The 25,737-nt window shown below is 39.4% G+C and overlaps 1 protein-coding gene across 2 annotated transcripts in view; it reads left to right on the top strand.

The window, feature by feature from the left end:
* Nucleotides 1-3,611: 3,611 nt before the first annotated feature.
* Nucleotides 3,612-25,737, top strand: part of EMB (embigin) — a 46,837-nt gene continuing 24,711 nt past the window's right edge. Inside the window, exons 1-2 of one of the 2 annotated variants that reach the window (XM_068532677.1) lie at nucleotides 3,612-3,682; nucleotides 14,934-15,023. In XM_068532677.1, coding sequence (XP_068388778.1) covers nucleotides 3,643-3,682; nucleotides 14,934-15,023 — 130 coding nt within the window. In that variant the 5' untranslated portion in view covers nucleotides 3,612-3,642. Of the gene's footprint in view, nucleotides 3,967-14,933; nucleotides 15,024-25,737 lie in introns of both variants that reach the window. The other variant, XM_068532674.1, reaches the window with a different exon arrangement.

Raw genomic sequence — 25,737 nt, 5'->3', positions numbered from 1 at the left:
TATATATATATATAAAAATATATCTACATATTCTTTTTCTTCCTTCCAGAGGAGGAGAGCAAATGACCGTCAGATGGTCATAGGTCCCAATTTAGAAATGGTATAAACTTCTGAGTAGCTTTGGAACTTTTTCATCTAATTCTTAATATCCAGAGACAACTAAAGTGGTTTCTTTTTCCTTCCATATCCATTCCTGACCTTGTTCAAGTATAGGATCATTTTTTTACAATGTAACTAGAATCACGTCTGATGGGCTGCCCTGTATTAGTTTATTACCACCAACTTAGTGATTTAACACAAATTTATGATCTCATAATTTCCATGGGTCAGAAGAGACAGGCACAGTTAATTGCATCCTCTGCTCAGGGTCTCACCAGGCTGCAAAGTCTTGACTGGGGCTGTGATGTCATCTGAGGCTTGGGGCTTCTTCCAAGCTCACTGGTTGTTGGCAGAACTCAGTTCCCTGGGGTTGTAGGACTGACATGCTCAGCTCCTGGAGGATGCCCCTCTCCATGGGCAGTTAGTTCTTAATGTGGCTGTTTGCTTTTTCCAGACAAGCATGAGGGTATCTGCCTCACTAGGAATGTCTTCCTCCAGCCTGCTGAAATAGAGTCTTATCAAATGTAACCTAATCAAAATAGTGACTACCCCAAAATATTCACAAACCTGCCCACATTCCAGGATCACCCCATGTGACCAGGTGTCAAGAATCTTGGGGGCCACTGCAGAATTTTGCCTACCATTATCTCATGACTTGGATTTGTATTCTACTAATGGGCAGTAGCAAATTCCCACCTTTATTTTTAGTACTTTACATATTACTGTCTGATATAATGCTTTTTTCTAATAAAATTTTAAAATTAAGTATTATTTTCAGTAGGAACTAACCCACTCCACATTCCCATTCTCATTTTCACAGTTTCCCAGGATCTTGTCATACACTTTTCACTCAACAACAGCTTAAGGAAAAAAAAAAAAAGAAAGATTTTATAGCATTATTTTACTATAGAAAAAGGGAAAACAGAGTTTTAGGAAAAACAGAAGAAGAAAAGAGATGTTTTGCCTATACTGAAAAGAGTTGTAATGTAGTCGGGCAAGAAGATATAATCACGTAAATTGAATACCAATAAAATATTTAAATGGGGGTTGAAACCAACAATGAAGGTCAAGTCACAAGGCTGTAAATTGTTAATTGTCAAATTAATCCTAGGGAGATTCAGAGGAGAGTGGTTGGATAATTTATTGTGGTGACACAGCTACCCTTAACTTTAATGTCTTAAAACAATAGTGTTCTTATATCTCACAATTGTGTGGGCCAGGAGTACAGGCAGGGCTCAGCTGGGCAATTCTTCTGCTTCAAGGAGCATCACGTGGCACTCAACGGGCCTTGTCTGAGGCTCCAAGAAGGGTCCCTCACAAAACTAGCACACCTTACTGCCCCTCAGCCCCTCTTTCTACATGGCACCTCATCCTTCTAGGCCCCCCATGTAGTCTGGGCTTCTCACAGCACGGTGATCTCAAGGTAGTCATACTTCTTTCCTGGCAGCTGTCTTGTAAGAACAAGAAGGAAGGAAATGGACGCTCTTGTGGTCTGGATCTGGAAATTCACGCAGTGTTACTTCAGCGATATTCAATATGTCAACAGGAGTCACCCAGCTCAAGGGGAGGACATACAGGACCCTCTTTCTTCTTCAACATACCTCATGATGAGGACAGTGTCAAAGCAGATGTGGCCATATTTAATTCACCACGGAGGGAAAGGTCAATCTGGACCAGAAAGATCAGAAAATGCCATACATGGAAGGTAGTATATAAATTGGTTTTAAAGGATATGGATCATTTGAAAAAAATGGACTGGGGATAAGGCTAAAAAATATTAAATATATAAATATAAACCAGTACTAATGGGGAAAACTTTCAAAATGCTTAGCAAAACAAGAATTACATTTCTTCCTCAATTTATTTCGCTCTAACAGCAAAAGAGAAGTGGAAACTAGCCTCAACCTGGCAAGTCACTGTTTCCTGTTTATAAACACGTTGAGCTGACTGGGAAGATAATTTTTCCTAAAATGAGGTCAGCTTATTTGAAGAAAGGTGAATTTGAGCTTAAGGATTTTATTGGAGTAATTGGGGAAGGTCAGTCAGAGTTCAGTTTGTTTTGAGAAGTGCTTAACTGTTAAAACTCTCCAAAGGCATAGGGAAATGCTTGTAGTTAGTCTTGAGACAGGATGCAGGGCAGCAAGACAGGGGTGTGTCTTAGCGACCAGTGATCAGGCAGTTTGGGTTTAGCAAGTCCGCTCAAGGTCCTAAGAGTGTCATGATGTGAAATGTTTAGTCCTTCAGGGTCTCTCATAAGGCTTTGTTCAGAAAGGTTTAATCATTATAGCCATAATTTTCTGACTGAGACGAGGCTTTCCTTAGATTTGTAGTTCATAGATAAATAGCTCTCTAGATGTGTGTGTGTGTGTGTGTGTGCACGCGCGTGCTCCTTGCAGTACAAGAAATGAACACAGTGCCTGGCACTTGGTGGAAATTTAATATTGCTTAACGAACTGTATTATTCATGTTCTCTCGATACAAATTTAAATAATCTACATTTTCCCTCAAAGTTTTGCCTATGTAATATTAAACTGGAAACAGAGGACTATTTTTAAAATACACACCAATTAAAAATTAATCATTCCTGTATGAGGTGAGCATAGCTCTTGTCTTGCACTTCAATTTTCAAAATTCGTATCTAACATTTTCTTTCAATCCTTTTTTTGACACATATATTTTGAATTTATGACTATCAAACCTGACATTGCAAAGACAAAGGCAGAGGGAACAAACTCATGAGAAATACTTTTAAAATATATCTTTTAACGTGTTGTAACAGCCTGGAGAATTATCACATCTTACTACTCCTTTATGTGGTAATTAGATTCCTCCTATCCTCTCCGATAAAGCAGTAGCTTTTAGCTGTTTTATTTTATTTGGTCGGTCGGGAGCACTGAAAAATTCCAAGCTACAGTAAGTAAGGGATAACATTATCTTAAACGGTGTTGGAGTTTGACTAAGGTCTAGAGGCTTGTGCATTTTACACAGTTATCTACTTCCCATAGTTTTGTTTCTTGAGCTCTACGTGGCTTCTCGGAAACTGCTAGGTTAAGCAACCAAAAGAAAAAGGAAAACAGACTGCGGGACTCTTGAGACTCTGAAACCTTAATCTAGAGCGAACCGGTTAAGCCTTCAGAGACTGGAGAGGAGGCTGTGTGCGATTGGTAGGCAGAGCAAAGACAGATTAGTCCAGGATGCAGGGCAGCTGGAGAGCGCCTTCCACCAGCGCACACATAAGCCTTCTTAACCCAGAATGGCCGGGGGAGCTGAAACGCGTTCCCAGCCTCTGTCCCACTAAAGTAAATAAGTGAACCTTGCTTCAGATGAAACTGCAAAGGATAGTCTGCAGATATATCTATAGATATATAGATATTAGGAGTTTCGACCTCTCCCGCAGGAGATGGGCTAGGCGCCACCTGCCAGCGTCTTTAGCAATCTCCCTCCCTGACCTGCTGGGGCGGAGAGGAGGCGGGGGAGGATGCGGCGCGGGGGTGGCCACCGCACATCCGGGCGCTCCTGCGCCGGCCGCGGGCTGCATAATTGATGGAGGGCCGGGCGCGGTTCTGGGTGTCCTGCTGGCACGGTGAGAGTGTCTCAGGGGAGGAGGGCAGGGCGGCCGGCCCCTCCCACTCCGCTTTTTCTCGAGTGTCCTGCCCCCGGGCCTGGCAGCGGGCGCCGGGCCGCCGGCGAGTGTGCGCAGCGACTCCGGGCACCGACGGCGGTGGGTGCGCGAGGACCGCGGTGGACCTGCTGGCGCCATGCGCTCCCTCCCCAGTCTGCGGGGGCCCCGGGCGCCGCCCCTGCCGCTGCTCCTCCTGTGCCTCCTCGCCCCTGTGCGCCGGAGCTCGGAGGACGGCCGTACCCCAGGTGTGATGGTTGCAGGGCCAAGGAGGGGCGGAGAGCGCGCGGGGATCCTGGGGCAGAGGCTCGGGGATACTGGCGACCGCGGGTGGGGAACGGCGTCCGCCTCCGCCCGCTTGCCACGCTAGGGTTATCTAAACTGGCCGAGAGGCCGGTGCGGTTCGGGCTCCTCCGCTGGAACGAACAGCGCCCTACGAGACGGGGTCGTGGGTAGTAGGGCAGTGTCTGGGTGTTCCTAGGAAAAGGGCGTAAGGGTGCGGGCAGGAACAAGGCAGCGACTTGGCCTCTGCTAAAGTGGCAGGATCTCTGAAAGCCACATTTCCCAAGGCCCTTCACTTAAATCGATAGTGAGGCTTAAATATCCCCTCCTCCCTTCCTGGCAGGTGGGTTGGCTTTGATGATGTTTTTTAGAGCTGAGCTGAAATAACAACAACAACAAAACAAACAAAGCCCCACGACTTAAGGATAATGTGTGTATCTTCTTTTCTACCTTGGTCTTTGAAAACAAAGACCATGGGTTTTTCTTTGTATTTGTGGTTGTATTATTAAGACACTGAAAGAAGGATTTTGGTGCAAAGCATCACGGAAACCAACACCAGATTTGCCATTTTAGCTTCACCTGTTTATAATCACTTTTTATGGTGAAAGTATTCCATCTAACGTACTTTCTAATGCAAGTTCCTGTGTTATAAATTTCAAAGTATTAGCGGCTAATTAGGATAACAGACCACCTCCAAATTTGCAAATATTGCCCATCAGTAACTAAAATCAGGATATTATTCTACACAAGGTTTCGAACCTTTAATAGGAATTCATTTTTTATGCGCTTATAGCATGTAGTTTTTTTGTAACATACTTTGAAGATGGAAAGATAATCAAATAATAAGATTACTCATTTTTTAATAAATGTCCTTTAATAGGCCTAGCTGTTAACAACTTGGACAAAACATTTTGGGTTGCCTCAGTTTCTAAATTTCCTCACCCCTCTTTGCAGCCACCTTTCTCTTTTTCATTCACACCACTTATAAAGAATGGTCAAGGACGTTTTCTACACCCTGCGTATCCCTGATTCACCTATCATTCACTTGAGAGTACTGCACTTCTGAGGACCAACGCATTCTAGATGTGTCCTAGAACTTTGGTTCTCGACTTGGCTGTATGTTGGAATAACCAGCGAGCACTAAAAATGCTGATACGTGGATCCTGCCCTCAAAAATTCTGATTCAGTTGGCCTGGGATTCAGCCTACACGTGAGGAGTTTTAAAAGCTCCCGTGTGAAAAAAAAAAAAAAAAAAAAGCTCCCGTGTGATTTTAATCATATGATCCTAAGCAGGTTGAAAACCACTGCTTTGAAATGATAGGGCCTAGAGAGTGCACTGTTGGATAGGTATTCCATTGGTATGAGGGAGTCAGGTTTAAATTGACACTTAGAGCAGACTTCCAAAGAGAAAAGTAGGAAACAAATGAAGGTGGAGTAAATTAACAAATAAAGTTTTAAATAAATAGAATGATGTATATATGTACGGCAGATGTGTGTGTGTGTATGTAGCACAAGTCCTGTCCTTTAAGCTCCACTTAAGCTAAAATTATGGAAGAATGTGACATATAAAAGGCATGAAGTTAACATTTCATTTCAAGGCAGAATTAAAAATTGTGAGGCAGCCTCATCTCACTTTATAGATACTGTATCGATCTCAGTGAGGTTCAGTTTCCTCCTTGCTAAAGACCATTGTGAAGTTTACTGGTTATTTTTTACCTAGGTGCTTTTGAACTACTTGGAAGTAGGTGTTCTATAAACCTAAGATTTGGGGCCAAATTTTAAAAATAAAAATGTTTATCATTTTTTATCATAAATGTATCATATTTACTATGTAACAACTGTGTGCCAGGCATTGCACCATATAGTTTATAGCTCTATGGGTTAGTTTTTATTATCCCTGACTTTCAGATGAGGAAGTTGGAATTCAGAGAGGCTAAATAGTTGCCTAAGTACACATAATTGAGCAGTAGAGCAGGAAATTTAGCACTGTTCAGTCCGATTCCAAATACTGTGTTCTTAAACTCAGTTGTCTCTCTGAGATGAGTGGGTATGTCTATGAAAGTTTGGAATCATTGACAGCAGAGTGTGTGGATACAAATGCTAGGTTTGGGCTGTAGGGCTTGCTGACTCAGTTTGAGTCCTGGAATAAAGTTGGCACAAGGACTCACCTTAGCTCTTTTGGGCTGTTTTAATTAAATAAGAAATGTAAAATATCTTTATGAAGGAGAAATATTACATAAAGGGGAATATTTTAAAATCATTATTATTACTCTTATGGGGGAACAACAAATCGAAGGAAAGGGTCATGCTTATCTTTTGAAAAATGTTTGCAGGGGAGTCATTTGAAATGATCATTTTTAACTTCTAGAGGATGTTGCTTATATGCTTCCTTGATCAATGCCCCCTTCCTTTCTAGAGACACACAGAGCAACTGCCCGGTAGTAAATATTTGTTGGAACAAATATTCGAGCACCTACACATGCCTTACATTGTTAGTCTATATCTAAGCAGAAAACTTTAGCAGTTTTTACCTTTCATGGCATTTAAACTTTAAAGGAACGGATTGGATATAAGCCTGTCTTTAATAGGGTTGTATCTGAGGCATCAAAATTTTGACCCTAAATTACCATCACATTTGAAATTACATTATATACACATTTGTTAAGAATTAGTTCAACTGGCTCTTCCTCGTCCTGGTCTTTTATCCCCACCTCTCATCCCCATCTCCTTCCCTCCCTTCTGGGAATGAGTCCTGTAGCCATTAGGTGGGGAAATGCGGAAGCGTCTCCCCTGTTGAAGGGACCCAAACGGTTTCAGATCAGGGAATTAGAAGCTGAGCTCAGTCAGGATGGCATCCAGGTAGGAGAGCAGCCCCGTGCAGAGTGTTAGAGCCGAAGCACATGAGGTGGGCGTTCCTGCAGAAGGGTGGTCTGGCGAGAGCCCTCAGAGCTGAGCACTGACAAGGCTTTCTCTGCAGCTATGGCATGCAGGTCTGCATGTGATCCTGATCACAGGATGGAGGTAAAGCACGCAGGAGCAGACAGTGCAGGATGCTGGAGCCTAAGTGCGTGAGGAAGACACCTCTTTGGAGCCAATGGGAGATTAGTTATATATGGGGGGATTGATCAAATAAGTAAAGCTGGTGAGGATAACAGAATCTACGTCTTTCTCTAGAGAAGAAGGAAATAAACGGGGAAAACTAAAATGAACCTTGTGGTGTTGGACTGCAGTTGGCAGCATTAGTGTGAATTAATGACTTTAAATATCTATCTATCTCTATCCATGTCTTATGTCTATATATATCTATATAAATAGATGCATAAATATAAACGTGTATGTGTAAATATATGTATAATGCATATATGTGTCATATATATTTACAGGTGATCCCTGAACACAAAGGTTAATCTATGTATAATTTATAGTCAGCCTTCTGCATCAGTGCATCTGAGGATTGAACCAACCATGGACCAAGTAGTCACGTAGTATTTACTCTTGAAAAAAATATGCGTATAAGTGGACCCTTGAAGTTCAAACCCTCATTGTTCAAGGGCCAACTGTATATATGTATGTATATTATACCCATTATATATATGTTGTGTGTGTGTGTGTATGAATATGTACACATGTATTCTTAGGTCTGCCCACTGCGATGGAGCAGTGATTTCCCAGCAGTGATGAACATACTTAGCACCCAAATCTTGATTCTAAATACATTTTTTTTTTTTTTTTTTTTTTTACTAATAATAACTTGGACTTTTTGTAGAAATGGCTGATATCAGGACTGGAGTGGGGAAAGGATAGGATAAGCCTGGAACATCTTATGCCAGAAAGCAATGAAGTGCTCAAAGAATGATGGGTGATGTCAAAAGGATACAGAAGCCAAAGTGAAGGGGGTACGACTGGACAAACAGAGCATGAAAGTAAATAATAATACTAATGGACTAGTATCCATATGCACTGAATAATGTCCATTGAATTATATAGGTATTCATGAGTACATACTGAACTTAATTAAATGAGTCAATTGAAAGTTTGGTGAGGCACAAAATATTATATAGTTTCAAAGTAACTTCCCACAAAATTGGCATTAATGAAAAGGGAGAAAGAATAACTTTTAAGTGGAGAAGCCTGGCAGACACCACTTTAATCAAATGATCAGAGTGTAAATCAGTAAAGAAAGAAAGAAAATTGTGTGTCATCTGACAGGGTGCAGTGAGAAGAACACAACATCTCCTCTGTGACTTTCCTGCCAAAGATGTCTACTCTGAATCTAATCGTATTACAGCTTAACTATCCTGGAACTTTCATAAGCATCAAGGTCATAAAAGTCAGGAGAGACTAAAGCTGTTTAGAGTGAAGAGAATAGAGGGACATGGCTCATGGCAGCTCATGTGATCCTGAGCTGAAACCTTTGGCTAAAAAAGTACATTATAAAGACTTTTGTTGAAACTTAGATAAGATGTGGGATGAGATGATAGTGCATAAATGCTAATTTCCTGATTTTAACAGCAGTATTGGGGTGAAGTGGGCTATGTCCTTTGTAGGAAATGTTGTAATGTTTCTGAGGTCGAATGGGTCATCAGGTGACCAACTTGTTCCCCAGTGTTTCAGGGGAAACATTCTTTACTCTGTACGTAAAACTTTTCTGTTAGTTTGAGATTGCTTGAAAAGCAAAAAGAATTTCAACTCTGAGAAAGCTTGAATTAACAGACAAACCACAAGGATAGCTGAGAAATAGTCATCAGTTTATGTAATTAGGTACGATTTTCCAAAGGAGTATTTGCCCTCAAACAGAGACAGATTATAAGTGTTGAGGCTGTCTGTCCTAGATTGTAATCTTTTCAAGTTACTTTTGTATAGTTGGCCTCACATATTTCACAATATTAGGTGAGCCTCGGAAATAAACAACTTAGGACACACACATTGACATAGAAGGAAAAAACCTCACAATGGTTTACTAAAAATAAACTCTCTACTCCTAATAAAACATAGTCACTATTCATGCACAACAAAATATCTCAAATAATATATTGTTAGTATAGAAATAATAGATGTTATCTTTAAAAATGCTGTTTCTCTTTTAATTGAAAATAATATTTTTCTGGTATTTTTAAAGCTATTGTGGTCATATCATTACTAGTGTATCCCTACTCTCAAGATAGAATCTTTTTTACTATTGCCTTATAATTATATAGTTCTGAGATCCTGAAAGGGAATTTAGATGTCTCATCTGATTGATCTTGAAGCCCAGAGTGCTTTTGTGATGTAGCTAAGAGCCTGGAGCTAGCTAACAGCTGTAACTGGTTTCCTAGTTTGCATTTTAAAACTCCATCCGGCACTTGGTACCTCTTTGGAAAAGGTCCTCAAGATAGGAAGGGCTGCAAGAAATGTTCATGCTTTAAAATATCTGCACCTAAACCATGTAAAACAGGACCTCAGGGCTACAGGGCTATTTGAAGATTTTAAAAAATCATCACTTTGAGGAATGAGGGTTGAAGATGTACCTGTTTTGAAATCAGGATTTCTCAACTTTGGCATTATTGACATTTTGGGCTGGATAATTCTCTGCTATGGGGGGGCTGTCCTGTAGAATGCTTAGCAGCCTCACTGGCCTCTACCTTTGTAGTGGGTGAGTTGTGTCACCCCCCAAAAGATGTTCAAGTCCTGACCCTTGGTATCTGTGAAAGTGACCTTATTTGAGAGTAGGGTCTTTGCAGATGTAATCAAGGTAAAATGAGGTCATGTTACATGAGGTCATGTTACATTAGGATAGACCCTTAACCCAATGACTGTGTCTTTATGAAAGAAGTGAGAGGGAGATTTGGATCTAGAGACACAGACGCACAGAGGGAAGATGGATGTGTAAAACTGGAGCCAGAGATTGGAGTGATGCATCTACAAACCAGGGAATGCCAAGGATTGCTGGCAACCACCAGAAGCTAGGAAGAGGCAGGAACAATTCTTACTTAGCACCTTTAGAGGGAGCAAGGCCCTGAACCTTGATTTCAGGCTTCTAGCCTCTAGAACTCTGAGAGAATAAACTTCTGTTGTTTTAAGTCACCGTATTTGTGGTAATTTGGTATGGCAACACTACGAAACTAATATAACCTACCAGGTACAAGTAGTAACCTCCAAGTTGTGATAACCTGAATGTCTCCAGACATTGTTAAATATCCCCTGGGCAGGGTGCGGGGAAGAAGAGAATCACCTCTAGTTGAGAACCATTAAACAAAATCTAAGTCCTGTCAAAGAATAACCTAGTGGGTGAAACATTTAAAAAACCCACAGTCTCTAGAAAGAGCAGAAATCCTAGTTTTATTTGGCATAAGTTTCACTGTTAAAATATCTTAATGACCCAGGTGGAGGTAGTTTGAAACATTAGTTTCCACACTGCCCTTCAAAATATATTTTATTGCAAAAATCATATTTTAAAGAAAAGGTCAATTTATTTGCATTTCTATGTGACCAAGTTTTAAAAATAGTTTTACAAGGCTGTGTAAAAGTACACATTGCTTTCGTCATTAGGCTTTTTAATTGTTCTTTAATTTTTTTTAAACTAATCTAAAAATGACCTTCTTGTCCAATAGTTCCCATGTATATAAAAAAATATGAGTTCCCTATCTAGACTGTTACCTGTCCCTGACTTAGAAAGTCTGACTTATAAATGTTCCCATCAGGAATTTATTTTCTTGCCAAAGCTTCTTTCCTCTTCTTTTCCTGACAAACTGTCTCTGGGGTATAGCGTCTAGCAATCAAGGTAGCTGTATTCCCCTTCTCTTCTTTTACTACTGCCGCTGGGGACAGGGGACAGGTATCCTATATTCCTAGAGCCCAGCGGTAGAACTCTAAATGTATTGTTTACAAGCAGTATTGGTAATTAGATATTTTAATGCTATAGTTCGGCTATATCATGGCTTAAATGGCTTTTACAATTTGGTATGGGATCTCATGGTTATGTATATTGATAGTGTTGCTTCCATGGGGAAATATATTCCGAGTGTGAAACCTCTGTTTTATAAATAGTATATGTTATCCATTCCTAGGTTGTGTTTCTGTAATTGGGTTGCACATTTATATTGCTATTTATCAGAACGCTAAAACTAAGACTTATTAAAATAATTTTAATTATACATGTTGATAGCAATCAATACATTATGTGGATGAGAGAGAGAAAGACAGGGAATGGTATTTATCCTAATAGCTGTTTCTTATACCTTTCTTTAAATGATGTCCAGACCCTTCCAACATTTTAAAATATAAGAGATTTGGGGGGGGGGATGTTAGAGAAAATGCTTATTCTTAAATAGAGGTATAGTTGAACTGATTTTCTGACTTAAGTAAAAGCAAATCTTAAAACCCAATGCAGTTTTTTAGTGTTTATCTTTTTTTCTTCCCAATTTACTTCAATTAAATAGGGCCCCATTTAAACATGTGAAAATGTTACCTTAATATTAAATAGAAATTACAGCATGTTTATTTCATTTAAAATGTTAATAGCATAAATTATAAACCCTTCTAGCAATGTCTATTTTAAAATGTAATATGTTAAAGATATCTAAGTGGAGATCATTTTGCAATTTCCCATGAAACAATACAGGTGAAAATTAGAATGTTACACAGTTCTTTGATGCAACACCCTCATGCCCCATCGCCCAAGTAGAGGGAGAAAAATCTTTTAATCTCTGTGACAACTACTAAAAGCTACTCTTTTATGTTGGCATTTTGGCCACTACCTGTAAAAGAATGCCAAGTGGAAAATTTCCAGCAATGATTAATAGAGGAGTGAGTATGATAACTGAAGGAATGTGTGTTATGATCTTGGCACCATCACTCAATATTATCCAGCTTTTCTGATCCTCCCTTCTCTATGAAATGAAACCCCAAGTAACAAGTCAGTGGCAGAACTTGGACCAGGATACAAATCCCTGACTCTCCATTCTGTACTTCTTTTTGTGACTCAGCCTAATCCTTTCAGGGAAGTGTTCAAACCACATCTGCCTGAATCTCCTGCCAATGTCCTTTAAACACAAACATCAGCTGCGTCAGCCTCCTGCCAGCTGTCCTCCTACTGAAAGCAATAAGGTTTACATTCTCACTTTTTTGATTAAAAAATATCTTGGCTAAACGATGAACTTCTTACTTTAATATTCTAACACCTTCTGCAGACTGCCCTGCTCTTGTACTCAAGACTCTTAAAGGAACTTTTCCCAAGACAAAAATCACAACAGTTATACATGCCCTTTTGCACTTGGGGCTTCTTCAGTGGAGTCTGGAGCCTGATCATGAATGCTTTAAAGGCAATAGGAAGTTAGGATACAGGTGGTGGCTGGATTATAGATGTCTGTTTGTATTTTTAATGTATGAGTTGGCAATTGGAAGTGGTCACAACAGTTAGTATATTCTGGAACTATCCAGATTTTCCTACTCTTGAAGCTTGATTTTTCCTTTTCCTCCTATTCCTTCAACTTCCATAAGCTTAATTTTGCCCAAGTCAAGCCTAGACCCCTTTTTTCTCCTTATTCTAATGTAGGTCCTAGGGGGACCCATCCATCTACATCCTGTTGATGCAAAATGGGAAGATAACCCCAGCCTCAGAGCTCATCTCCTTGGCATTATCTCCAGCTCTATTCTACCTCCAGAGTCCTTCAAAGATGTAGATCACACTTCATACTCTGTAGCTCAAATACCAACTTGTATACACCACACAGGCTAGTTACAGTCAATACTATAAATGGGTGCTACTCTGAAATTTTAATGACTCTCAGTCACAAATTGTGGGCCTAAACCAACATTATTATGATCCATGTAGCCCTCCAGGAACCAAGTTTACTCAGCTTCATATTCCTTATTGGCATCAAGCATGTATGCTGTATATGTTCACTTATTTAAGTGAAATGAGAATGACAGCATTTTTTCAGCTTATGTCATCCTTACTGTTGCTGATACTGTGAATAAGAATAATGATAATGGGGCTTCCCTGGTGGCACAGTTGTTGAGAATCTGCCTGCCAATGCAGGGGACACGGATTCGAGCCCTGGTCTGGGAGGATCCCACATGCCGCGGAGCAACTGGGCCCGTGAGCCACAACTACTGAGCCTGCGCGTCTCGAGCCTGTGCCTTGCAACAAGAGAGGCCGCGACAGTGAAAGGCCTGCGCACCACGATGAAGAGTGGCCCCCGCTCGCCACAGCTAGAGAAGGCCCTCGCACAGAAACGAAGACCCAACACAGCCAAAAATAAATAAATAAATAAATAAAAATAAAATTAAAAAAAAAGAATAATGATAATAATAATAATAAATGTCAGACCATCTCAAAAGGGTTATGAGCTTGTTTCAGGGATAAAAAGTGTGGTGAAGATCTTCATGATGGCATTCTGCTCTGCAGTAGGCTAGGCCAAGAAGAAAGGTGTCCTGAGCAAAGGAAGCAAAGATATCAAAGCTTCTGTTTGCAAGCTTCACAGAACAGATGACAGAGTAGAACAGTCCTTTCTTTCCCACCTGCTGTTCCCAGGTGCTGTTCCCTCCAGGCTTCCTGTCCAGAAGGGAACAGCATCTGCCTTGATCTTCCTGAGATATTTTCTCTTTAATGCAACCTGTAAGTGAGCTATGCCCAGTAATAGAAAAAAAGAATTTTCATATTGATAGGTGACTTTTTGGCAATGTGTGTGTGTGCTTGAGAGAGAGTGACAGAGAGAGAGAATAGGAATGAATGAATATTAGGTGTGGGTGGAGGAGAAGTTTTGTATTCCTGACAGCCTAGTGAGAAACTCAGGGCATATTTTCCTAAATAATCACCGTCAGAGGGTAGTATGATTTAGGTATGTTATTTGTGAAAGGATTATTTTATGGGAAAGTGCATCCCACCTTCCAAGACTGTATTAGAAGTGATCAAAGCTCTGGAACATGGCTAATTGGAGAGCTAGGTTCTGCGAGGTAGATTTTTTTATTAGGCAATATTGAAAAGCTGTGTGTAAGCTGAAGCAACAAAAATGATCACCTGCTTTGATAACATTTTTCATACGTTTAAGAAATGTAAAGAACTAGAAATCTAATCTTGCACTAGGAATAACTTTCTGAGCAGAGTGTTAAAAAATGTGGTGTAAAAAAGGCCCAGGTTTAATTTAAAGTGAATGAAGGGTCTTAAGAATGCAGCCAAGTTTACAATAATGAGCCTTTCTCCTCTGACTTGTTTGGTAAAGTTGGGGTAGTTTCCGTGGGAGGTAAGGTCTGTGTCCTAAAGTCAAAGAAACAGTAGCTAGTGTTAAAAAAAAAAAAAAAAAAAAAAAGAATCTTTGAGGAGAGTGGGACAGGTGGAAATGGAAACCTTGTTTCTTCGATGAAGGTTTTTGAAAGAAGAGATAAGTGACAGAGAAAAAAGGAAAGTTGGTTTGGTAGAGGACACACTGGACCGTCACCGTAGCTGGAAAACAGAGCAGCACAGACTCTCCCTGTCCATCCATTTATGTTCTCTGTCCTCTAGCGCCCGGCGCACTCTCTCTTATTTCTTTTTTACGCCATTTATTTTGGTCTCTCTGTCCCTTTTTGTGCTCTCATCTTCTCTCTGCCTTTCTATGTCCTTTTTTTTCCCTGGCACTCTTATCTAATTTCTCCATATCTTCATTTATGTTTTATAAAGAAACTACAAATTTTAGGATAAGGAAAGGTTTTTTTTAAAAGCCATTTGATGTAATCAATAGGGATTTTTCAGTAAGAAAAGAACATAGAAAAATTGGAAATTTTGTTATATTTAATAGCTCAGTGTGTTTCTGAATGTCTGTGGAGCATGTAAGACCTAGTGAATCAGAGCTTCCTGAAAACATTATTTTTCATTAATAGTATACAATATACCATTTTAGCTGTTGTGAACTAGCTTTCAGACAGTCACTTAACCTTGATAATAATATGTAATCACATGTTCTTATTCTTACAGCTGCACCTTTCACAAGTCTACCTGTCCGGGAAGAAATGATGGCAAAATACTCTAACCTTTCCTTGGAGAGTCATAACATATCACTGACTGGTAAGTGTATTGTGTTTCAAATAATATAATGCCAGATAATTTTTCATTTTTAATTAAGCTACTGTATGAATTATGAAGTACTAAAGTCTGCTGCCAGTCTGGCGGGAGAGACACACCAGTACCTTATACAGTCATAACACAGTGTGACGGGGTCCCGTGCGACCAGGCCGGCATGCCCTGTGTGAGGGAGGAGGCAGCCTTTCCAGGCATGGGGGTTAAATGCTCTCTAGAAGGAGGGCGCCTGGGACGAGAGGAGGGCTCATTTTGACGTGCAGATGCTCTTCGGTTTTCATCACACCGTGCTGGTACATCTGTTCAAATCACTGTTCACTGAGAGGAGAATTCATGTATCTGCTGGAAGGCCTTTAGGCAAAAAAATTAAATATGGTATCTATGACTGCTATGGAAAATCAAGCAAAGAATCCTGACATAAAACTCAAGTCTGCTTTCTCTTTTCACAGTTTTGGATTCCAGTATTTTAAAAGTAATCTCAGGGTTCTTTAAATGAGCAAGAGCAGTTATCTGTTTTAGCAACAATATTAAAAGTATAATTAGAATTTTAATCCTATTTATTAAGTCACTAATAAGTTTCATCCAATTATATGTCCAGGCTTTAACTGTCCTCTAGTCTTAAGAACGGTTTCTCTATTTCTGTTTAATATGAATTAAAGGTGTGCCCCTCCCCCCAATCTGATACCAGTGGAATATTTGCAGTGAGTTTTCTGGTAGGAGAAAATTAATTAATTAATTAATTAATTAATTAATTAATTAATTATTTATTTATTTATGGCTGTGTTGGGTCTTCATTTCTGTGCGAGGGCTTTCTCTACTTGGGGCGAGCGGGGGCCACTCTTCATCGCGGTGCGCGGGCCTCTCACTGTCGCGGCCCCTCTTGTTGCAGAGCACAGGCTCCAGACGCACAGGCTCAGTAGTTGTGGCTCACGGGCCTAGTTGCTCCGCGGCACGTGGGATCCTCCCAGACCAGGGCTCGAACCCGTGTCCCCTGCATTGGCAGGCAGACTCTGAACCACTGCGCCACCAGGGAAGCCCGGGGGGAGAACATTTTTATGACCCCTGTTTGTTCCCAGATGTCCCCATCCTAGTATTTGGAGCTTATTCCTACTTGTAAAAAGTAATTACAACACTCCTGTGTTGCTACTTCTTCTTTTACTTTTTGCACGTTCTAGTCGTTGGTTTCCTTTGTTAGGATGGAATGTTTCTTTAAGAGAGATTTATGTGAAAACAAAAGTTTGCAAATCCTTTGATTGGCCTGGTAGTGCTGGCAGCAGCACACCCCTCACTTACCCTGGGTAGCTGGAGCCCGGGAAAAAAAGGGTCAGGTGCCCAAAGGGAGAGCAAAAATTGGACTTTTTAGTTGATGTCTGGTTGGTTATTTACTTAACCCATTTGGAGGCTTTCACTCCTAACCACTTTTTTTTTCTGGTACCAGTATTCCTACAGTATTCATGAGAGCAGGTGTTCACAACTGTCCGTCACTCACCTTCAGCTCTGGCCTGATCAAACTTTAGTCAGGCTTTTCTCTTCCTCCCAGACCCCTGAACTTGGCATGCCCCAAGTCTGAGCAAGCAGCAAATGCATGACCACAGCCCAATCGTGCTGTCTGCTTCTACCCACTGGTTGCCTCATTTCTTCTCAGAAGTTTCTGCTACCCTGCTTACCCCTCCCTATAAAAGTCTTTTTCTGTTTGACAGTGAGATTCTTGAAGATCCAAAGCTTGGAGCATTTTTCCCTATTGCAATAGACTTTTGGAATAAAGTCTCTCCTTATTTAAGTCCAGGTTTGTTTTTATTTGACAAAAGAAAAGATTTGACATTAATTTCAAAACACAGGATCTCTGAACTGTGACCCTTGTTGTTCTGTTTGCCTTCCCATCAAGAAGTTTGGTCTTAGGAACTGCCTTTATTGAAATATAGAATTTAAATCTGAAGACGTACTTATGCTTATTAGGAACCATAGGCTTTCTTCTTATTGTTACCACCAGGATTTTTAATCTACTTCATAAATAGAATGTTTTCATATTCTGTCATATCATTGTTTATTTGAATTGTGCTTAACATTTCTGTGTTGTTACTTATTTTCTCTTTCCCTCTGGCCATTTTAGAAGTTGATCTCTCTGTTGGGATAAAAATTTTTTTGTACAGAGATGCAAATGTAGTACATTAGTTGCAGATTTTGGACCAGCATGACAACTTTTGGCCCAGTTCATAGCACATTTACTCAAAGATGCTTGAGACTGGGAAACAGGTCCTGTGCCTTGGAGAGTGAAAAACATGACCTTTGATTCATGAAAACCTAATTGTTTACTTGTTTTATGTTTTTAAAATACTGCTAATCATTTACTTAACAGACATATGGTAGTGACTATGTACCATGTATGTATTTCTACATATAACTTAGTTTAAACCGCATAAGAACCCTAAGCAATGGGTACTATTACTATTTGCAATTTTCAGATGAGGAAAAAGAGGCACAAAGAGATCAAGTGAACTGACCATGGTCACAGGTGGTAAGTTGGGAGTTTGATTTTGAACCCAGACTGTCTGGCACCAGGCGCCACGCTATTAACCATCATACTATGCAGTCTTTCTTAATGCCCAGTTACTCGTTTCTTTCCGCAGTGTTATTAATACAATTATACCTATTTTAAGGAAACTTAGATTCGCTATGAGACTATGGAAAAAAGTTTCAAAAACAATAAAAACAAAGGTATTTTGATTGCCCTTTGCTAAATAGGTTTGTCTTGGAAATTGCATTTGCTGAGATAATGGATATCTTTGTAAAAGTATAATTGACTTCACTAAGTGTTTTTTTTCCAGTTGTCTGATGTCACTGTGTTTCAAAAACTGATCTTTTAATAATGGACTATTTTAACATGACTGTGCTAGGTTTCCCAATGTCAATATTCAGAAGTCATTGTATTATAGCAATTAGAGTATTTCTTTATTGTTTTTTTTCTTTCTCTGTGCATATTATAGTGTTTGGTGCCTCCATTAGTGTGTTATAGTTTAACCCAAGAGGTTAAAATCGAAGCGTCAGCTGGCAGTTTTCTTGACTACCCTGGTAATGTTGGCATAGGCTCTCCCCACTGGCACATTTTATTTATCATTTTGAGATGTGAGCAGCTGGCCTGGCAAGGACCTCGTGAGACAGGGAGGTTGACAAAGCAGGCATTGGAGCTACAGATACGTGTATTAAGGCATGGAGTAAAATTTGGGAAGATTAGTCAAGGTCAGGAAAGGCAGCCATGTCGCTTAGACCAGCTAGACAAGAAGTTGTGTTAGGAACATTGAGATTCCTGGCTCAAGTGCCTGGTCAATCAGATCGAAAAAAGAAAAGAAGCGAGAGTCCCTTACATTTGGCTGCTCAGACGCTTTGTTGCCGGGAAGATCCCAGAATGACTCCAATGAGGTGCACACGTTTAGGATGTTTCTCAGAAGCAGACCGCCAGTTATCAAATCTTATGTAGACTGTAGATGTACAGAGGAAAAAAAATGTGAATCCTAATATACACAGAGAGTGAAAGAGAAGGTAGAAGAGGGATCGCCCATAGTAACACAATTGGTAGTGGCTGTTAGCAACTTTTGTTTTACACTAGGGTTTCTTATTAGCATAAATATTGACATTTTGGGTTGGATAACTCTTTGTTGCTGGAGTTGGGGGGAGCGTGTTCAGGGCATTGTAGGATGTTTAGCAGCATCCTTGGCCTCTACCCACTAGATCTGAGTTTGTTTAAATTTTTTTCTATTGTAAACCATGAGCCATGAACACTTCTACATATCTCTTTCTGGGCATGGTTGTGTGTGTTCCTCTAGGATAATTGCCACAAGTAGAATTGCTGAGTTAGAAACTATGCACATTTTAATTTTAATACATACTTGCAAACTGCCCTCCAAAGTATCCTGACAATTTACCCCTTCCCCCTATCTGCATATTTGAGTATAATTTTCTCTAGATCCTGACCAACCTTGACAGTATTAAACTCTTCGCTTTTCTGAGTGTGAAAAACTGTACTATTATTGTTTTATTTAATTTGCATCCTGGAATTAGGCATACTTATATCTGTGTATGTTTATCTGTTAATACCCTTTATTCATTTTCCTATTGGGCTTATAAATTCTTCAGTTTATGTAAATGAGACAGCTATACATTTTGAGTACTAATCTGTACTTTTTATAAAAGTTGCAAATGTTCTTTCTTGTCTTTAAAATTTTACATGGTGTTTTTTATTGTGTAGAAATTTCATTTACACATTTCTCCTAATATTTTCATCGGAGTTCTTAATAGGAGTTTTTAACCTTCAGTTTTCAAACCATTTAAAATATGGTTTTACGTATTGTGTGTGATAGAGCACTAACTTTATTACTATTTTATATAGATAGCTAATGTCCCAACATCCTTTACTGAACAGTTCTTTTTCCTACTGCTGTGAAATAGCACACTAATCATATTCCAAATTTCCATATGCTATTCTGTCTCTACTGTTTCAATGTTTTTCAAACTTTTTATAGTGCTACACAAAGTAAGGAACAACTTACTTTGTAAACTGATGCACTACCATGCATGCACGCACACGTCAAGCAACACCCACACCTAATAGATGTGTTACACTTTGATAATTTCTCTTTTCTTACAACCCATTACAAAACAAATCTGGTGGTAACTACTAAATTGATTTCCTGATGCACTAATAGTTTCCAACTTGCTTCTGAAAAATTCTTATTTATTCCATTAATTTTCTAGGTGTTTTCTAGCAGCACTAACAAATTAATATTAATTTTTGAAACATTATACTTTTGTTCTTTTTTTAAAAAATAACTTTCCCTACTTCCTGGACTTTTACTCTTTCATGTGGGTTTTTTGTTTGTAATCAAGTTCCATAAAAAATACTTTTTGGAGTTTGATTTTTCACTGAATCTGTAGATTAATTTGGGGGAGAATTAGTATTTTTATGATACTCTATTGTCACCTGTGATGATTTAGATCTCATTTGACTTAGGGTATCTATTATAGTTAAATTTTTCCATATATATATATAATTTTTAATAAACATTGTATATAATTAAGATGTACAACATAACTATATGGATATATATATTACTACAGTCAAGCAAACTAATTAACATATCATCTTCTCACAGTTATCATTTTTTGTATGTGAAGAATGCACTTGAAATCTACTGTCTTAGCATATTTCCAGTGTTCAATACAGTATTAACATAACATACAGCAGGTGTTAATCATATTTATCATATTGTACATTACTTCCCTAGTACTTATTTATCTTATAACTGGAAGTTTGTACCCTTTGGCCACCATCCAGTTTCCCTTCCCCTCCACCCCTGCCTCTGGTAACCACAGATCTGATCTCTTTTTCTATGAGTTTGTTTGTTTGTTTTTGAAGTATAATTGATTCCACAACACTATGTTAGTTCCTGGAGCACATTATAGTGATTAGATATTGCTATATATTTCAAAATGATCATCACTATAAGTATAGTTAAGTCTATACCATCTGTCACCAGACAAATATGTTACATTATTATTGGCTATATTCCCAACACTGTACATTTCATATTTGTGACTTATTCATTTTATAACTATAAGTTTATACCTCCTAATCTCCCTCACCTATTTCTCTCAACCCTATACCCACCTCCCCTCTGGCAGCCACCTGTTTGTTCTCTGTACCTGTGACTCTGTTTCTGTTTGGTTATGTTTGTTCATTTGTTTTTTAGATTCCACATATAAGTGAAATCATACAGTAATTATCTTTCTCTGTCTGACTTATTTCAGTTTGCATAATACCCTCTAGGTCATTCATGTTGTTGCAAATGGCAAGATTTCATTCTTTTTTTTATGGCTGAGTAATATTCCATTGTGTGTGTGTGTGTGTGTGTGTGTGTGTGTGTGTGTGTGTGTGTGTATACACCACATCTTCTTTATCCATTCATCTATTAATGGGCACTTAGGTTACTTCCATATCTTGGCAATTGTAAATAATGCTGCAGTGGACATAGGGGTGCATATATCTTTTTGAATTAGTGTTTTTGTTTTCTTTGGAGAGATACCCAGGAGTGGAATTGCTGGATCGTATGGTAATTCTATATATAATTTTTTGAGAAACTTCCATAGTGTTTTCTGTAAGGGGTGCACCAATTCACATTCCCACCAATAGTGCACAAGGGTTCCCTTTTCTCCACATCCTCACCAGTACTTGCTATTTGTTGTCTTTTTGGCAATAGCCATTCTGACAGGTGTGAGGTGATATCTCATTGTGCCTTTGATTTGCATTTCCCTGATGATTAGTGATGTTGAGCATCTTTTCACATGCTTGTTGGCCATCTGTATGTCTCTTTGGAAAAATGTTTGTCAGGTCCTCTGCCCATTTTTTAATCAGGTTGTTTGTGGTTTTTTTTAAATTTTTATAATGAGATTTGTAACATTATCTCTATTATTTATTTTATTTTATTTTTGGCTGTGTTGGGTCTTCGTTTCTGTGCGAGGGCTTTCTCTAGTTGTGGCAAGCGGGGGCCACTCTTCATCGCGGTGCGCGGGCCTCTCACTGTCACGGCCTCTCTTGTTGCGGAGCACAGGCTCCAGACGCACAGGCTCAGTAGTTGTGGCTCACAGGCCTAGTTGCTCCGCGGCATGTGGGATCTTCCCAGACCAGGGCTCGAACCCTTGTCCCCTGCATTAGCAGGCAGATTCTCAACTACTGCGCCACCAGGGAAGCCCTGTTTGTGTTTTTGATGTTAAGAAAGGTCCATATACTTTTTTTTTTTTTAAACATCTTTATTGGAGTATAATTGCTTTACAATGGTGTGTTAGTTTCTGCTTTATAACAAAGTGAATCAGTTATACATATACATATATCCCCATATCTCTTCCCTCTTGCATCTCCCTCCCTCCCACCCTCCCTATCCCACCCCTCTAGGTGGTCACAAAGCACCGAGCTGATCTCCCTGTGCTATGCGGCTGCTTCCCACTAGCTATCTATCTTACATTTGGTAGTGTATATATGTCCATACCACTCTCTCACTTTGTCCCAGCTTACCCTTCAATTTTTAAGAGAGTATTTAGACAGAGGTAAATTACTGTATGATTTAAAGAACATTCTTTTTAAAAGTATAGTTCAGAAACCAAGCAAATGGGTATGGTATTGGAAATGTAGATGTCATGGAAGTTTTTATAACACTCTAAAACAGCAGAAATGCATTGCAGTTGTGGAGTTTTGGGGAAGTTGAAACATTGTCCATTGAGTTAAATGGACACATTAGTTTTCTGGCTAACCAAAAAATATTTTAGTGTTAGGGATAAAACTTTCTACGTATTTTTGATGCTTGTGGTTTCCTGACAGGAAGGAAATCAGGCTGCAGAAGCACCAGCAAAGTATAAAAAACAGTGAGATAACAATTAGGGCTTGGAGGATGGCTTGGCAAGAAGAAAGGTTACATTGCAGTTCTAATAGAAGCATTTAGTTGAAAGTATGAATGTTTAAAATATGTTGATCAAGGAAAAAATATTTTTTATTTTTCATTTATTTTGTATCTATATGAAGTGATGAATGGTCCCTAAACTTACTGTGGTAATCATTTCATAAGGTATGTAAATCACAACATTATTCTGTACACCTTCAACTTATATAGTGCTGTATGTCAATTATATCTCAAACTGGAAGAGAAAAAATTTTTTAAATTAAAAAAAGTTGATCACATCATCTATCATCACACTGATAAATTATAAATTTGTTTCATCTTCTTTTAATGGTTTCTTTCATTTAAATTCTTGGTTCAGTAGTTTGAAAGTGATGAAGAAGTTAATTTCACTGTCATGAGCATTTCATATCTTTGAGAGTTGGTTGTGAGAATCCGGACTCAGTCACACCTAAATTTGAGATTCTCTGCTGTTACTATCTTGATGCATGATTTTGGGCAAGATAGTCGACCTCTCTTTGCCTCAATTTTCTCATCTATGAAATAGTGATGAGAATAATGGTACTTACCCTGTAGAACTGCTGTGAAGATTAAATGATATAATCAATGTATAACTTTTAGCAACATAACATGATAACTTTTGTTATACTCCCCAGTGAGATAAATGGTGAGAGGGAGGAAGTGTGTAATTATTCAGCAATTACTATATTACTAATACTTTTCTTATGATAGTTCATTTAATCCTTTCTACTATCTTATGAAATATGTATTGTCCCATTTTATAAATGGGGAAACTGAGGTGTCCAATATAAATATACTTTGTTTTGCCCTGTAAGTAACCTGAGGCACAGAGCCCCTGACATTGGGCTGCTCTCTTGTGAAATGGGGGAATAATTCATATTCTAACTTAGGAGGCTCCAGTGAACCACATCACCAAGAAGAGCATGGTGCCCTGGAATCACCTTCTGGAATGTAAATATCTCTATACTGTTTCCTGCTAGGGGTGATAATGCAGCTACATCTCCCTGCCAGTTCTCCCCAGGAAAGTTTGTCATCAGCCTCACCAGGTGCCAAAGAAATAATGCAAGAGTCAAATAGCCTTTTCTGGGTGCTCCGACCGCCAGAGCCTCTTACAGCTCCATGCCCTGGAGCGAGGCCTGGCCCTCCTCGTTCTGAGCAGGGGAACCCTGCACGAGTTAGACTTGGGTTGAGCAGCATCCAGCAGGAATCAGCTCAGCTCAGACCTAGGGAGGAGACTCACAGACATCTACAAAGATTTTATTCCTAAAGCAGAGTTTTGCCAGATGTGCAAGAGTCTTTTGTAGAGTTGAGTGATGGTCCATCTACCACGTGTCCTAGGCATTTTGACCTCCTGAGGCCTCTTCTTTCTTTATAAGCTAAGCTTTCCTTTCATACACGAGGCAGGGAGATAAACCAAACCAGTTCAGTCTTCAAAGGAGCCATGCAGTACCAAGAGTGGCTGTAACTACTATGAGCAGAGACTGCAAAAATGCAGACCCCTCCACATGCGTGGAGTCGTGCAGTGTTTGTCCTTCTCTGGCTGCCTTATTTCACTGGGCCTGGTGTCCTTGGGGTTCATCCATGTTGTGGCATATTGACAAATGAATTTCCCCTTTTTAAAGGATGAGGGATGTTCCATTGTTTGTATATACCACATTGTTTTTGTCCGTTCATCCATTGACGTTTGGGTTGTTTCCACATCTTGGCTATTGTGACATGAAGTATCTACAACAGTCAAATTCACAGAAGCAAAGAATAGAGTGGTGGTTGCCAGGGGTTGGGGAGGAGTGGGAAATGGGGAGGTATTAGTCAAATGTCTAAGTTTCAGTTAAGCAAGGTGAATAAGTTCTAGAGATCTACTGTACAACATTGTGCCTACAGATAAGAGGGTAGGTCTCGTGTTACTACCACGAATTAAAAAAAAAAAAAGTATACTTTTTTTTGGCAAATGAAAGGTATCTAATCAGAGTAGAATAATAATCTGAGTTTTACTTTAGAAGGACAACTTTGGTGGTGTTAAATAAAAACATGTAGAGGAGGAGAAACTGTAGCCAAGAGAAGTTAGGAAGTCATTTTTCTCATCCTGGTGAAAGGTAATGAAGGTGTAGGGGAGGAAAAAGTTTTCCTTGACCCTCTTAGAGTCCCTAACTGGGTCTGAAAGTTAAACTGACAAACATAGTTTAACAGGATTAAAGCATACAAATTAATTTAAGTTTTATGTGACACAGCATCCTTCATAAGGAGAGGAAGACCCAAAGAAACAGTTAAATCTGAGTATTTTTATGCTAGGCTTGATGAAGAGTGGAGAGTCTTGGGAGAATATGATAGATCAGAGAGTATGAGATAAGTGTAATAAACTGGGGGAAATGTAGCAAGTCATATTTGTTAGAATTCTTCTATGTGTCCCTTTGTCTTTGGAGATAAGGATGCTCCTTTCCCCCAGGTATAGGGAAGGCACCTCTCTCATGAAGGTTTTATGACCTGTTTCAGGGGAGAAGTGCAGGGGGAATGTCAGAGTGACCTTTCTGCTTCTGCTATTTTCACAAACTCCTTCAGCTTAAGACATTTAGTATACCAAGGTGCCATATTTTGGGGGTAGCGTGTTCTCAACCCCATCAAAGCCCTACAGTAAGAAGAGTTGGAGACAACTGAGCAAATCTGATTGACATTTCAGAGGTAAGAATCGACTGAATTCTACTGGATGTGATTTAGTCTTAGGGGTCAGGAGAAGAGAAGGCTAACGCACCTCCCTCGGATATTTTGAGTTTGAAGAACCTTTGGGATATCTAGGTTTAGATGCTCAGTAGGCAACTGGAGCTGTGGGCCTGGGGATCAAGAAGGAAGTCTTGAATGGAGCCAAGAGTTTTACAAATAAAGGATATTAGAAATAATAGTTGAATCCAACATGGGAGTGTCAAACAGAAAAGTAAAGAGACCAGAGAGCAAAGTCCCAAGGGAGACCAACATTTAGGGGTAGTTGGAAGAATTGGTGTGGCTAGCGGAATGTTAGGATCATGAAATAGGAGCGAAGTAAAGGGAACTGCTAGGAGTAGGTAGTCTCTGGCAACATCTGATATTTCAGAGACATCAAACAAAACGTGAGCTCTGAAAAGAGGTCATCAGGTTAAATAGGCCATTTTTAACCCAAGAGAAAGCACTTTCTGTAATGTGGTAAGATACTAGAATATGCTGTACTGAAATGAGAACGTGGGTGAGGACAGAGACTGTGTGTAGAAAAC

This window comes from Eschrichtius robustus, chromosome 2, assembly GCF_028021215.1.
Source record: "Eschrichtius robustus isolate mEscRob2 chromosome 2, mEscRob2.pri, whole genome shotgun sequence".
Taxonomy (NCBI): Eukaryota; Metazoa; Chordata; class Mammalia; order Artiodactyla; family Eschrichtiidae; genus Eschrichtius; species Eschrichtius robustus.
This window is presented reverse-complemented; position numbering and strand designations above follow the sequence as displayed.